Consider the following 15,788-nt stretch of genomic DNA (forward strand, 5'->3'; position numbering starts at 1 on the left):
CAGGCCAAGTTTTTGTTGACCATTTGAAGTGGATGACAGCATTGCTGTCCTGAGAAAAGGTGTATATCCATGATTGTCTTTTTTCATTTATTCAGTATTTTTTTTATCTTTACACTAATGGGGTGTCGTCAATGTGATTTTTCTTTTTTTAAATTAGAAAAATGGACCTATGTGTTTTTCACAGGACAGTGACGATAGACTAGGTGTTGTAAAATTATATACATACAGTCATTGCGATAGAACAGTCACCGTGAACTTAGGGAAAAAAAATCTATACTAGGAAAGGTACAGATGAAAAATAACATTTTACCTATAAAATAGAGTAATTATCATTTGATACCAATCTCATTTGTTTTCCCTTTTCAATTACTGTAACATGTATTGGAAAACTTTCATTTGTTTGATTCCATTTGTCCTGTCAAATTCAATTTGATTCGCCTAGCATTGTAAAACAAAGTGTCTGACTACTATGTCATTGTATGAAATCTTCTTCTTCTCCTTCTCCTTTCGGCACGTCCCTATCCAGGGGTCGCCACAGCGAGTCAGTAATTTCCATCCGCCCCTGTAAACCGTCCTACCAACTCGCATGGTCGTCTTGGCAAAAGTTTTACGCCGGATGCCATTCCTGACGCAACCCTCCCCATTTCTCCGGGCTTGGGACCGGCACTGGGGAACAGTGCACCCCCAAGGGAGGGCACTGCCCCCCAGCGGCTGGGTTGTGTCATTGTATGAAATAAATACTGTATATACACAATTACTCTGAGGTCTCAGATTTTTTTATGGAGGTGTGAATGAATACATTATTTCTTTTTTCAGATTTGCCAAACACACGAGGTGGAGTATTTGCGCCCAGTATTGGAAACGGATCAGTTTCGGCGATACCAGCTCTATTCAGTATTAATCAGAAGGGAAACCGTTGGTATCAAACATCAAGTATTATGCTGCACAGGAGAATTAAAAGTGAAAGAGTGACATAGATTCAAGTTGCCAGACATGACACCTATTCATAGTAAACATTCCTTTCATAACATAGCTCTAACACGTTGCTGGCATGACCGAATTAAGTCATCGAAAGTCATGAGTATCATCCACCCATGAAGCGCATTGTGGAACCGGCCCGAAAGGCATGTCAAGGATGTGAGACATGCGAGGAAGTTCCCTATCTGCCACTATTCCTATTCCATCATGGAACATTTCCTCCACTAAAGAGGTGATTCTTATTTTTTTTGTCTTGTAAGCTTCTATGGAAAACTCGTGTTTCCTTCTGTTTTTGTTGAGCAGGTGGCACAAGGCAAAAGTGCCATCATAGGGCGGAATTAGAATTCATCCCTCTCGACAATGCTCGGGGGGTCTACCAGTGGGTTTTTTGTTTTTGATGAATAACATTTGTTGTGGTGAGAGTTAGTGAGAAGAATAATGCAAAAACTGGCTAACCTGATGAACTGATCATTTGAATCAGGTTTGTTGGAGGAAGGAAACATCTCAAACATCCCGCACAGTGACCCTTGAGGGTAGTTTGACACTTGTGACTTACACCAATAAAGATATGAAGTTCAGACATTTGACTGTTTTACAATATGTCCTTTAGTATTTGTTTAACTTTACAACAGACAGAAAAATCGGTAAAAATGGACCAATTCCACTCGTAATGTGTGCGTGCGTGTGTGTGTGTGTGTGTGTGTGTGTGTGTGTGTGTGTGTGTGTGTGTTTTGGGGGCAGGGGGCGGGGTAGTTGAGCGTCATTGAATGTATGTACAAAGATAAGTAAATAAAATCAGCTGATTTTTTTGTTACTATTTTAAAAGAGCGAATATAAACGCACTCACAAATACGTTCAAATGTACTTGTAGCCTCACGGCTAGAACAGAAGCAGTTTCCCATAAAGCCACAGGGTATTATTGACTTGGGCGAGTAAAAAAACAAAAATTGGTAGCATTTGGCGTCCATTATACCAGTCCGTTCAAAAAGTAAATAACTAAACATTGTTCATTCGTAACTGTTTTATTACGTCTGCATTGCACGATTTAGGTTCACAGCATTTTTTCCGTAATGCATGGGCTGGTCAATACCACGTTGCGTTATGGGAAAACGTTACGTTTATAGGTTTCAGCCTACAAATATGTTCGAACGTACAGTACCGTGAAAAAGTATTTGCCACCTTTCTGATTTCTGTGTTCTTTGCATTTTTATCGCACACAACGATTTCAGTTCGTCAAAACAATTTTAAACTTCTCCTCGATCAATTGCGTTGAGTGTCAGTCACGATCACAGCACGTGACGTACCAACTCTTTGATGTTAATCAGCGGCGGCGGCAAACACGTTAGATGGTCCGGAAAAAGGAGCGAGGGTGTGTCCGTGTGCAGTCCGTGAACAGGTGCGCTGAGGTGGGCGGGGGTGTTCCGCTTTTCCACGCCGGGCATGTTCCAACATATCCACAGACTACACGTTAAGCAGCAGCGGCAGCGGCGGCAGTAGCAGCAGTCGCAGTGGCGATGTAATCCCACCACGCGAGATGTGGATTTGACCGTCTTTCTGGTGTCAGAGCGCTCCGGCGATGTCTCCTCCAGCCAAAGTGACGCGAGACGGACTGCTGGAGAAGCGCAGCGGTGGTCTCCTGCAAATTTGGAAGAAGAAGCGCTGCGTGCTGACCGACGAGGGGCTCCGGTTGCGCGGCTGCATGGGTCAGTCGGCCGCAGGTCACGCACCCTGCGCGGCGTGGAGCTCGGGCTCCAGAGCCAAAGAGCTGCTCTTCGAACACATGGTGACGGTGGACTGCGTGGAGTACAAGCGAGGACTGGTGTACTTCACCGTGGTCATGAACACCGGCAAGGAGATCGACTTCCGCTGTCCGCAGGACGGTACGGCGTGGAACGCGGAGATCGCCTTGGCTCTGGTCCGTTACAAGAACCTCCAAGCCGTGCAGACTGGGAGGAAGAGACTCATTTCCACCGCTCATCTGAGCGGCACCGAGGAGGATGACGAGAAGTGACAATTTAAGTGGAAGAATACGTACTTGTGTGAAAGAAAAATACAGGTAAACGCACAAGTATTGATTCAACCCCTTTAAGTAAAGGTTTAAAAAGCACAGACTCTGAAATGTAGTTGTAAGCCGTTCAACCAAAAGAGACACTAAAAATGAAGTTAAATTCTTATACAGGGATTTGTACAGGTATAGGCTAAAATACTCTTTGATAATGTTGTGACCTCACTCACAAAACACATTCTTCCAAATTGCTGCTTTCCCTGCTTTTTAAGTCCCCTGAATTTCAATCAATTAATCGGTCAATCAAAATCTGAACTGTGGTTGACCAACAATCTCTATTCACGTCACCCATGGTTGAGGGAAAAAGTAACAAGCCTATTTTATATGAAACACCACCCAAAAAAATAAAAATAAGTAAGTGTTACAAAAAGTGTAGTGTGAATGCCCCAAAAATGTTTGTCATGGTTTGGAATTTAAAAAAACTTCATAATTCCTATCCTCTATTATTGGCTGAAAAAAATGTACCACCTACACGTTTTGGTGCCATCTTATGGTGTGTTGGTGCCTTGAAACTATGTTGAAGTGAGTTAAAGCACTTAATGTAGTACATTGTCTCATTTTGTGGCATGTCAATTCACAGATTTTTGCTATTTGCGACAGGGCTGATTGGCACCATCTCCCACTAGTACACAGTACAGTATACTAAAATATTTACTGACAAATGTACTCACTCAGTATCAAATTCTGGCCTATTTCGTTGAACATAAAGGCATTATTGTGTTGCATGACCGGCAACAAGTGGACAAAGATTTGCCATCAAGTCAATGCACTTTTGATTATTCTGACAGTCACCATACAACACCGGCATTAATACTGTAGATGAAGAAAGATATATTATTGATGACAAATGACTTTCAGACCAGTGGAGTGGACACTTTCTGCAGCACATCTGATGATCTCTCACAGGTCTTTGTGGGTAGGAGGGCAAAATACTAGAAATGTTTCAGGATATGATCCAACATCGATAAGAAACCAAACGTTGTGTTGGCGTACAAGCTCTTGTATTGCGTCATTAGATTTGGTGGATCTAATTTTGTAGACGCTCAGAGTAACTTGAGAAAAAATGTGAACGATAAGCATGAATACACTTGGTGAGGTGAGCGTGCCTTCGAGCATGTCAAATTGACAACAGTCACCCAAAGCACTGTGGAGTCTGTACACATTGGATGAATACACGTCCTCAAAGACGTTCGGCCTATTAACAGGCTTATCTCCTTGTTGTATCAGGTGCCAATTCTCACTTAAAAGAATGGAATGAAAACATTCATGTCATCGTTGAGGATGAGTTAGTGCAAAAGACTGATGTTTTTGAAACGTGGCCTCTCCCTGTCGGGAGCCGCGACGATGACGCAGTCTTGCCAGCACACACATAAAAGCAAAAGTCGCACTCAAAGCCATTATTAAGTCGCAAATTGAGCCTGCGCAACAACGTGGGACAACCTCTCCCTCAGTTGGCAGCCAAGTATTTTTAGTCACACACACTTGGTCGCTGAGCACATTGTTTTGACACATTAACATTTTGTCGGGAAGTGTGCGAGACTGTCATTAATTTTAACCTCATCTAAAGGTCAACTGTGACGTAGTTTTAGAAAGTCCCAAATGAAAAATTTTTATGTCACAAGTAATTAAACAAAATAAAATACATAAAGCATGAAAAGATCATTTCTATTTCTTAAATTTGACAACGTAATCATTTTCCCGGAGTGCAATCTTGTCGAGCGACAAACCCGGAAGTGTAACGTCACTTTAAGACCACAATAACTGCTCTCTCAAGAAAGTGCACAAAGACGGTCAGAAATTGATTTTGAAAGAGTTGTTTTAAACTTATCTGAGGGGATCCCGCTGTTTGAAGAGTTGAAAAAAGAGGAGGTTGTTGGCAAGATGTATTTTGGACCATACAGATAGTCAGGATGCGGAAAATGTGCCTGAATACCTGGACATGGAGTGGAGACCCATCGAGTTTGGAAGAAACTTAAGCTACTTCGACTGCGGTTACTAACCTAGCGTTATTGTTTGCAATTTGATGCTGTGCCGTGCTGTAAATTGCGCACGGTGGGATTACCTACTTGGTCCATGTATTCCTGCTAGCACTGAGAGCATGCGTTATAGTGTGTTAGTGTCCTACATTGTCATTGCTAAGGTGCTTATGTTGAGTTGTTGGCCACTCCGAAACATTATATCGGCAGCATTGTTAGTTGCAAACCATCAAAGATGATTTCATCCATGCACTGATATAGTTTGAAATATTGGAATCAAATGTTTTCATAACCAACAGCCAGAGTTATTCATTGATTCTCACCACCTTTTTTGCAAATTCAGTTGAGAAAACAGAGGTCTTCAATGCTTGTAACAAGAACGCCCGTTGACACCGGCGTGAAATTCATTCACTTTGCGAGAACGAAACTGTATCGTTCCAATTTTCTGGTCCATTTACGTCTCCTATTCCTTTGGCCACTCAAACTAAGTGTCGGCCTGAATGTGAACAGTGCATCGCCACACAGCGCTGAGACATTTCGCCGAATAACTCTAACAATGGCAAAGAGCAGTTAATGGGACAATCAACAATGCAGTACTATGGCTGACTGGCACTCAGCATTCTGTAAATGGCGTCCAACGATGGAGATTGCCGAACAAAAGCACTTTCATTGTTAAGTGCGTTGCTGTGGGTCTAACCTTGAATCTGGGTGGATTGCATTGAAAAAAAATTACAGAAGCGTGCTTGAAATAGTTTTAGCTCTAAGTATGACTCTAAAGATGGTTAGCCAGGTTTACTTCACTCTTGACACTTAAAGCACGTCTGTTGCTTGGAGTTGCCAGAGCCAAACTACATTACAACTTCCCAGGACAGACAATTGTAGATATACAGTCCAATATATACACCGGTTGATGAAACTATTCAAATTCCAAGGTGAACCAAGACAACGCCCTTGTTACGTACTCAAAACGCTCACATGTCCATGACGTGCATGAATTAAGTCTGAACTATGTGCTCAGAGGCCAGGAATCTGCAGCGACGCTTCCTCAAGTGAGCCCAGTTGCCCAGTTCCCAAATTAACTTAGTCGCCATGGCAACAGTGTTGTGTAACTGCTGTTACATGTCATATTTACAATGATAGACAAGCATGTGTTCTGTTTTGTTTTGTTTTCCAGCATTTCGACACCCTTGGCGTGAAGCAATAAGAAGGGCTCCCGGGTCTTTTCCAAACGACGGGAAGAAGCAGTTGATGCGTTACATGAACGTTTTCAGACAGAGGTCCTTTTCTGTTATTTCCGACGTGGATAACCATGTGCTATGAAGTCATTGACACTTGGATTCTTTCACCGTGTGTGTGTCTTGATATTTCGCAAACCTCTTCTACCAGACATTTTGTCTCTGCTTTTGATGGGAAAAAAATACTGTTTGACTGACTTATAAACTACCGCAATACAGACTGATAATATTAGCACGCTTGTCCGAGGATTGTCATGAAGAATAACAATTTTTGCTCTCATTCCTGGTACAATTTTTGTTTCATAAAATGTCATGCGGTATAAATAAAACATTACTAATCCTATTAGTGAGCTCCAATTTTCATAACCAACCACATGAATGATAAAGTACATGAATCCCTGCTGTACTCAAGACAGTAAAGGTCAAATGAGAAGCCCGGAGAGCTGAATAACCTGAACGCGTGAAGCTCAGCAATGTCTCCTCATCAGCTGGCTCTTATTAGCCAGCTCGAGCAGATGATGTTCATGCTGCATGTTGCATGTTTTGCATGTCACCAAAACAACAGGCTGAGTGTTAGCTGTAATGCCCAGTCCAAGTCAGAATGGGAGGGGGGGCGAGAAAAGGGTTTATTGTGTCCTGGATGTCTTTCATTACACTGTGGAAAACCCCAACTGCTGTTGCCACACCTCATGAGTCAGCAGGGAAGAAACGGTAAGACAAGAGAGACATCATGCACGTTCTCTCTCTGGATAAATAACTTGGGCCTCAGGTAAAAAATGACTCAATTTTTGTTCAATGTAACCACTGCCAATATGTGAGCCATGTAAACATATATATCATTACTCATCGCAAAGGGGTGAATTTTGCAGCTAACACACGTACTTGTAAGCAATACTATGGAAAACTGTCACCTGATGAGTGATGATCAAAGCTAGAGCATCAAACATTAATGTGAACTGGAATCAAATTGTTTTGGGAGTCAGTCATTCTTATTGCAACCACTAGAGGGTATCCTCCCCATGTTTCCAGTTCTGTGTGTGTGCTTTTTATATTTTTAGTTCCCACGAAGTGGCAGGGGCACACCGGATTCGTCCTTGGACCACAACAACTTCATGCTGTGTTTGATTCAAGACGCAACGGACCAAATGTCACCTATCTGCCACAAATAATGTGCAGTATCTTTGTTATTCTAGCTATGCTAGCGATGTACAGTTAGCTTTTTTTATCGTTGATGTTGTATTCTGCACAACCTCCTGCAAAAGATGAAATCCACAAATTAGTAACCAAATGTTGTATTTATAGAATACACTCATCACCACCTCACAATACAGTTACGTGCATGTGATGTGCAGTTATTAATTTTATCCAATTTGAGTCACCAGCCACATATTCCACATTGGAAGAATTAGAACTATAAATGTGTGTGCAAAGGTCTACCTAGTTGAGTCGCATGAAAGTGGATGTCTGAGAAGTGATGGGGAAGCAAACTTAAAAAGGTACGATTGGTTTGCCATTTCATTCACCAGTGTGGTGTGCAGTGTTTTTGCTTAAGCGGGTGGTTCTCAGAAAGTGGAAGCCACGAGTTTGATACGAGAGCGCAAAAATAAGCGTGTTCAAAACCAGGCTAAAATGGTATGCTTCCAATCCAACCTTCCTGTAATGTGCTCTGAATAATGAAAGAGTTCACCCAACCCGTTGTTTGCAAGAGATTGTTGAATGTTGTGGTCTCCTCCATTTTGTTTGACATTTTTACTTTTGTGAAGGTAAAGGATAAGCGGTTGAATCTGTGTTTTTGTGGCATGAACTTTTTGTGACAATGTTTTTTTTTTTCTCTCTGTAGACGAGTAAGCGACGTTGTTAGTCCGTAATTGAGAATTGAAGCCACCGACGGCAGTCCTGCATTGCCATGCGCTAAGCGTACCTAACCTGAATACCGTACATTGATTTCTCCGCGCCATTTTCATATTTTCTGTCAGTGCGGTGAAAACGCCACAGTGTCTGATGGCATCTGATCACCAGTGACAGTGAGTTGACTGTTTACTACAAAGTTAGCCTAGCATTTGGCACCTCTTACAGCAATATATGAGAATTCTTTCTCACTTTGAGAAATGCGGTTTTAGACCATCGGAACGCAACGCTCCATAAAATAAAAGGCCCAATTGGTTCGGCTGGTGTGTGAGGGACAGTCGCAATGAGGACCCACCTCACATTTTCGGCCAAACCTTCTCCACAAAGTTTGAAGTCCCTTTTTAACAATCTCATCAGTAAAAATCATGAGCTGGCAGCATGACTGTGGGATGTCAGAACCAGATCTTAACCCTGAGAAAAGTGCGGGCCTGAGGGGAAGCGGGGAGGGTGGGAGGCGGGGGGCGGGGGGTTCGATGAAGATTAGGCAGTGAGAAAAATAGGGGTGACTAATAATAGCCTCCACTAACAAAAGAGAACGAGAGAGGATGAGATGATGGGAGGTGCTGTTAAATAGAGGGGAACCCAAATTGCTCTTCGCATCTCTGATTGTGTCCATCGTTTAGTGATCACATCTTCTTTGCCTCTTCTGTCACTGGTAAGTTCCATGTACACGATGTGATCCGTATACAATAACGAGATTGTGTAGCAGTACCACTAAGTTGTTTTTTACTACTACGACTGCTACCAATAATATCGATAAAGTTGCATGCAATGTTTTCCATTGTTACCGACCGAGATGTCAACCAGATATTCTAAATCCATTTAACATTTACCAACAAGCTATGCCGTCACAATATTATTAGTTGTGTCAATCAAGTAAATCTGTCACTCTACATGAATATATTTGATCAATTATATGTTTGACAAACAATTTGCTGAGCAAAATCTGCAGACTGACATGATCTGTCCGTGCACTGAATTTTGGGGCGGATTATTATTATTTTCTTTGTACTGCATTGCAAAGTTGGCTTCACCACAAAGGTTTCCAAGCATCTTATGAGTTATTGTCGGTAAATCCCTGGACAAGCCCAAGCGGCCTCCACAGCTGTCTATCAGATGTCCCCCACGTCTATTTGGGGAGACAGGCCATCCAGATTCCTCTGGCAAGATAATCCCATGGAGAAAGACAGGGACAGGGGGCAGAACTGGACGAGGCACAGCTATCTGTTTGGAATCTTCCTAATCCACTGGAGCAGTCCTTGCATGTGCGTCGGGCTGCGGTGCGCATCGGCGATGTGACCCTCGGTGGAGTGTGAGGGATGGAGAAGGGGTGAAATAACGTGAGACCAAGTCATCTAAGTGTCAAAGACCAGTCCGGGGTGAGAGAGGTTGGATTGAAGATCAGGTCAAAACAAGTAACAAGTGCGCTCAAGTTTGCACAAACACGTGTGTACTCACACTTAGAATGTGACGAGATCCAAGACCGCAAGTCAGTGTCTGGAGGATTCTGTTTTTCTTTTTGTGCTTGTGGCTTGCAGTGGTGTCCCTTAAATGCACCACGATAAACCACAAACTAAATTACCCAAATATTTTCTTGTGCATATATAAAGAGTGATACTGCGAATCCATTTGGTGACGGAGCATTTATTTACCCAAACCTTTTACAGAAATTTTACAAACAAGCATTTTATCCCGTTATCAAAAACTAACTGGCTGAGTTTGACCAAAGTAGTCTGTACACAATGAAACAGCAAGATTGTTTCGTTAAGGTTGGTGTTTTCGGAACGGTTTCTCTTTAAAGAGCATTATTTAAGCCTCTCTGGCAGTGTTCAGTATTATCATCTAAGTAAAATTATCAAATTACATTAGTCCGTACACATACACGTGATAACTAGATATTCATGTACTCTATTGTATTCTGTGAAAATATATTTATTGATTCTCATGGCAAGAAACAAGTTCACTGTTGACATTCTGGACTGCCCGTCGAGAATGTTAATGAGCAAGGTGGTGAAATTCGGCGTAATTGGCCTGCTGACGGATGCATTTTGAGCGAGCGCTGCTCGAGGTGCATTGGAAAAATGATGTGGCACAACAACTGCCAGTGACTGCTAAAGTGAAACGTCCAATCTCTTTCATCTCTCCTCCAGGGGGATTCCATCACCAGGATGCCGGAGCATTTGTGAGTGATGATGTGTTCTTATAATAGATTATTCAGTCACTCACACACACACACACACACACACACACACACACACACACACACACACACACACACACACACACACACACACACACACACACACACACAGCTAAACCCAAAATGATTAATACCCGCTTAGGGTAAATTTTCTGTGAAGTTCTCCACAAGGTGCAAATACTTGTCATTAGTATGTTTGGGTTTTTTTTCATATTCCTGATTTTATAACTTTTGCACCCTACTAAAATGTAATGTCTCGCATAATGTGCAGCATTATAATCAATAACACATTTCAATGTTTGGATGCAACTGTACTATAAAATAAGATACGATAAGAAAACTTTTATTTGTCTCACTATGGAGAGATTCTCAATTTACAGCAGCAAGTAATTGTGAAAAATTACCACAATAATCGTGAATATCAGAATTTTGTTTACCTCTATTTTTTTTTTAATATGTCGAAGACGTTTTCGAAAATCTCGCGTCATACATTACTTGTGCAGTGGACCCCCAAATACAGTGAGTTCGGCAGCGAGGATTTGCACATTGGCGCATTGAAAAAACGTTTTCAATTTTTTACCGGTCCACTGCAACTCACTAACTCAACATTTGGCCAAGGTATGAATAACAACAAAAACAAATGAAACATTTCACAGCTTCAAAAGTCTTGATATCAAATGGTTTCTCCTCTTGCCTGCGTGTGTCTCTTACAGGCCAGAGGTAAGAGCTGACTTACAGGAACACCAATTCCGAAAGTACAACTCTCAACTTAATCAACAAGACTACTTCAGCAGTTACATGATGTCATTTTCCTCATCCAGAGAAAACCAAAGATTTCAGCTTCACGGAAGCTAATGCTCAAGGTGAGAGGAACTACGAAACACTGTTTTGGCCACAGGTGGGCAGCAGATATGTTCTGCAGTCACTGTGTTATATCTTTTTGTCTTTTCCAGAGTCTGATGGTGGCCAAGGCCAAGGAGGAACTCGAGCAAGAGATTCTTGATAAAGAGCGGGAGAAACATAGATACCTGGCTGAAAGAGCTCCATCCCTCAACATCAGCCACATGAGCGTGGCCCAGTTACAGGTGCTTGGACAATGTCTGAAATTTTCCGGTGGGGTGGAGAGGGTGAATCCACCTAAGTGAGTGGGTTTCATTAAATAATATTCACACGTCCAGAGCAATGCCCATTACACTAATAGTAATGCAGGAACAAAAGTTTAAAGCAACATTTTGCTGGGCTTAATTTATTAGAAAATGGCATTTTCTTCATTCATTCTAAACATTGCATTTTACTTATGTTTGTTCCTGCTTGCTTCTGGGTCTAAGATTGGTATATGTGTGCGCATTTTATTTCATGAAACCACGACTGCCGATGGTATGATGATGACTTTTTGACCTTCTTGTTGGCTTGCTTTGGTGTGAAAGTAATGATTTCAATTGCCATTGACTGTGAAAATTGTGGTTTATTTTTTACACATAAAACAGATTATTTAAGAGTTCGCATTCAGTCTTTAAATATACAGTTAGTGAATTAAAAACTTGTGGCAGAGTATCAAGGAGTCTTACAACACTGTATCTATGGGAAAATGGCAGAAAAATCACACATCCAAATTTTCCACGAGGTATGAGGGTGGCCACAGACTGACAAGGGGTGTCCTTGGCCAACCCTGCTCACCGTGTAGCTTCGCCCCTGGCTTGGACCTGCAGAACACAAATGACTCCTCAGTCATTCAAAATGAGAACAATGACGATTATTTTCCTACAGGCAACTTTTAAGCATCCTAAATATGATTTACTTATCTTGTGTGTGTGTGTGTGTGTGTGTGTGTGTGTGTGTCTTCGACATGTAGGATCTGTGCAGACAGCTCCATGCCAAAATTGACGAGGTAGATGAGGAGCGATATGATATCGAGGCCAAAGTGATGCTCAACACACGAGAGGTACATCACCTGCTCCATACACGGCCATTTGCTTCAAATAATAAAATGTTTGTTCCCATTTCGGACATGAAGTATCTCCCTCCCTGCTCCAGATTCAAGACTTGGGCATCAAAGTGTTGGACCTGAGGGGGAAATTCAAGAGACCCACCCTACGGCGCGTTCGCGTGTCTGCTGACGCAATCCTGCGCTCGCTGCTGGGCTCGAAGCACAAAGTTTCGATGGACCTCCGAGCCAACCTCAAGTCTGTCAAGAAAGAGGACACGGAAAAGGTGTGTGTGTACTGCGCGGTGCAAAACAAAGGTCCTACGTGCTGAATAAAAAGTGTGTGGATGTGTGTGACAAAAGTGTAATCAGGATGCAGAGTTGTGAATCGCTGTGTTGCTCTGGCTTTGTGTATAAGGGGAGGAACCAAATCCAAGACAATGATGCCATTGTACACAGAAGGGAAGCCTTTGTGTACAATTGTGCTTGCTGTTCAGTGCGTGTGTGTGTGTGTGTGTGTGTGTGTGTGTGTGTGTGTGTGTGTGTGTGTGTGTGTGTGCGCGCGCTCAGCCAAAGCATGTACTGTAAACTCCAGCCCTGTAAACCCTATTAAGTTGTTATTATAAGGCATACAGTCAAAAAGAAATGTATCACTTTTCTTTACCACAGAAGAGGCCAGTGGAGGACAGTGACTGGAGGAAAAATGTGGAGGCCATGTCAGGCATGGAGGGAAGAAAGAAGATGTTTGACGCTGCCAAGGGTTCAGCTCAGTGAACCCGCAACACAGGCTCCTCCCGCGGCCCGTGGTGGCTTTCTCACAATGCAGCTCAGCTTCTTCACTTCACACAAGACAATGTCCAAAACCGCACAGCTGGATTTGCTTTAACCTCGTGACATGACTGTCTATAGCAGGGGTGTCAAACTCATTTTTGTCACTTCCCTCTTTGGAGTTACGTCTTCCCTCGGAGGGTCACTACGACAGTGAAACTGAATACATCGTATTATTACTTGTACACAAAAAAAATTAGATTGATGGATTACTAGTTTTGAAATCAGTCAACTGTCTTTTTGATGTTTGTGCAATTATTGTCCAAGTGAGTGTAAACAGGGTCAAAAAATGTATTACAAAGTCTCAACGTTATTTATTACACGTGACAATTGGACATTTCTGTCCAGATTTGAGCAATGATCATCGATGTTTGACACGCATGATTTGCTTTCGCGGGCCACATAAAATGACGTAGTGGGCCGGATCTGGCCCCCGGGCCTTGAGTTTGACACTATGGTCTATAGGCTTTATGACTACTTTCATCCTCATATTTGAAAACTTTGGAGTCGTGATAGACATTAAGAAAACTTGCATCCTAATAAAATCAATCAGGTTTCTTTGTGATGTTTTGTGTTACCTCCAAATAACAGCCCCAAGTGGACAGTATTCAGACGGCCTTAATGGTTTAAAATGGTGGGGTCTCAAGTTGCATTTGGCACACAAATTTACAATAGTTTATATACAATAGACACTTAACTTTTCTCTTTCAAATTCAATTCGATTCCATTAGTTTTTAGAGCGGGTGTACGAATATTTTAACGTTTGTTTTTATTATTTGCGGTGGGATGCTTTGTTTTGGTTTTGGTCTTTAGTATGGAAGAAGGATTTGTCAAGTAATATATATTAAAAAAAAAAATCAACAAGACACACTAGAAGTGCTGGGCATGATACGCCTTGTAATGTTGGATTTCCGCTAAAAATCCCACTATCCACGATACTCGACATAATAGCATACAATAAAACTATTCATGAGACACTATGTACTTGTTTCTGTATGTTTAACTTGCACAGCTGTCTGTCCAACATTCTAAACAAATACAAATTTAAATCCTTTCATGCTGAAAAAATGATGCGTCCTCAATGCAACTTTGAGAGCGTCGGAATGGTTTTCTTTGCCTGTGCTGTCTGGCTTAGACTGAACTTCATTTTCGGAGATGGGTGCACTTATCGTGTCTAGGTTAGCCTTCAATGGCCTTTCAGGTTTCTGGGTTGGTCAGATGGATTCCACACGTCATCAATTTCACAACAAGGCACTTGCTTTTATCTGTGACAGACATCCTCAAGGAAATCCCTCTACCTCACATATCTCCAAGTACTGGGATTTCACAACATTGTTTTTTTTTTGGGGGGGGGGTTGTTTGTTTGTTTGTTTCTTTTTTTAATTGAAAGTTATCCAGTGTGCCTGTACATCACTTATTTGTTCCAAGCCCAAACTATACAACTTATACTTATCCACATGAGTGAGGAAATGTAATAATGACTTGCCAGGCAATGTTGTGCGACTGCAATCTTGTTGGTGATGGTCATTGCAATTCAGCAAACTTTTTTCATTGCAGCCCCATCTGCTGGCTCTGTTTGGCTTGAGTCCAAAGTAAATTCTTTCAATCTTACTTCTCAGGAACTAAACAAAAAAAAGTTGATTCTTGCTTGTCCCATCTGCCCGCACCTCTCAACAGGAGTTTGCGCTAAGACGTCTTTATACATTTGCATAATCCTCCTAATGGATGCTTCAATCAACAAATGGGCTATTGCTTTTGGGAAACTCACTGAATGAATGAGAGCTCGATTTTTGTCACCGGCGTAAATCTGTCGTGTCATCTGGCGTAATCCTGTAGAGGCGAGTAAATTCATAGATGAGTGGAGGCCGGTGGATCTGCGAGAGGCAGTGCTGCGCTGCTGTGGGCATGGTCACATGCAACTTCACCAATGGCCTATTAAAGCAGCTCTAGTCACACACGAGAGTCTTTATCGGGCAGAAACACTTTTGCATCGAAAAGTGGGCATGTGAAGACCACCCTTCACACCTCAATCGTTCATGTGCCCACCCAGTGGAATAACTTAAAAAATAAAATATAATGATTCAAAATGTTTCATGTCCGAATTTAACATTTTTAATCAAGTACGGCCACCGCATAACCTCTGAAGTTGTCTGCAAGTGCTCTGATCAAATTTACTAAGATTTACTTCGAAGCTTTGCATGGGCTATGAAAATAGAGCCCTAAATGTCTTTCAGCGCTTGTTCCGAGTTCAAATTTTAGGTTTTGGTTCATCTGCCATCCCTATATTGTGGGCATGTCAGTGCAGAACTGCACGTGGAAGTATCATAATTACTGTTATTGTAGGACAGAACAACACTTCATATTCTAACATAAAGCTGAACAAGGTGAGGCAGTGTGCACAAGTAGGACAAATCCCGGGTCAGAGTCCAAATTAAATTAACAGGGCTTCAAGAAAGGGCGAAACCTTCTACAGAAGAGCAAACAAAACAAGAACTCACACACCCAACTGGACACACATATTGTGAGGTTGCTTTTTATCTCCATTTGTAGACAGTATCATATGGGGACAAATAACGTTTTTTTGTTTCATCAGCAGTATTCAGTGTGTGATTAGGAGCGGCTGAATTTGGCTCAAAAGAATATATATAGTAGGATTTGGTGTGAAATAACTGCC

At 42.0% G+C, this 15,788-nt stretch overlaps 2 protein-coding genes across 5 annotated transcripts; both read left to right on the top strand.

Moving 5' to 3' along the window:
• Positions 1-1,919: 1,919 nt before the first annotated feature.
• phlda3 (pleckstrin homology-like domain, family A, member 3) lies at positions 1,920-7,483 on the top strand. 2 transcript variants are annotated; one of them, XM_019890887.1, is made up of 2 exons: positions 1,920-2,985; positions 6,194-7,483. In XM_019890887.1, exons 1-2 carry the CDS (start codon positions 2,555-2,557, stop codon positions 6,213-6,215), a joined length of 453 nt encoding a protein of 150 aa, XP_019746446.1. In that variant the 5' UTR covers positions 1,920-2,554; the 3' UTR covers positions 6,216-7,483. The 2 variants fall into 2 exon arrangements, with proteins under 2 accessions (XP_019746446.1, XP_019746447.1); XM_019890888.1 differs by having other exon boundaries at positions 1,929-3,034.
• A 1,224-nt stretch (positions 7,484-8,707) lies between these two features.
• Positions 8,708-13,150, top strand: tnni1a (troponin I type 1a (skeletal, slow)). 3 transcript variants are annotated; one of them, XM_019890616.1, is made up of 8 exons: positions 8,708-8,817; positions 10,313-10,344; positions 11,076-11,082; positions 11,184-11,225; positions 11,316-11,447; positions 12,215-12,304; positions 12,397-12,573; positions 12,959-13,150. In XM_019890616.1, exons 2-8 carry the CDS (start codon positions 10,331-10,333, stop codon positions 13,058-13,060), a joined length of 564 nt encoding a protein of 187 aa, XP_019746175.1. In that variant the 5' UTR covers positions 8,708-8,817; positions 10,313-10,330; the 3' UTR covers positions 13,061-13,150. The 3 variants fall into 3 exon arrangements, with proteins under 3 accessions (XP_019746175.1, XP_019746174.1, XP_019746176.1); XM_019890615.1 differs by having other exon boundaries at positions 8,709-8,817; positions 12,956-13,150; XM_019890617.1 differs by lacking the exon at positions 11,076-11,082 and having other exon boundaries at positions 8,790-8,817; positions 10,313-10,345; positions 11,180-11,225; positions 12,956-13,150.
• Positions 13,151-15,788: the final 2,638 nt, after the last annotated feature.

The sequence above is a fragment of the Hippocampus comes genome, unplaced genomic scaffold, assembly GCF_001891065.2.
Source record: "Hippocampus comes isolate QL1 unplaced genomic scaffold, H_comes_QL1_v1.1 scaffold174, whole genome shotgun sequence".
In the NCBI taxonomy this organism is placed as follows: Eukaryota; Metazoa; Chordata; class Actinopteri; order Syngnathiformes; family Syngnathidae; genus Hippocampus; species Hippocampus comes.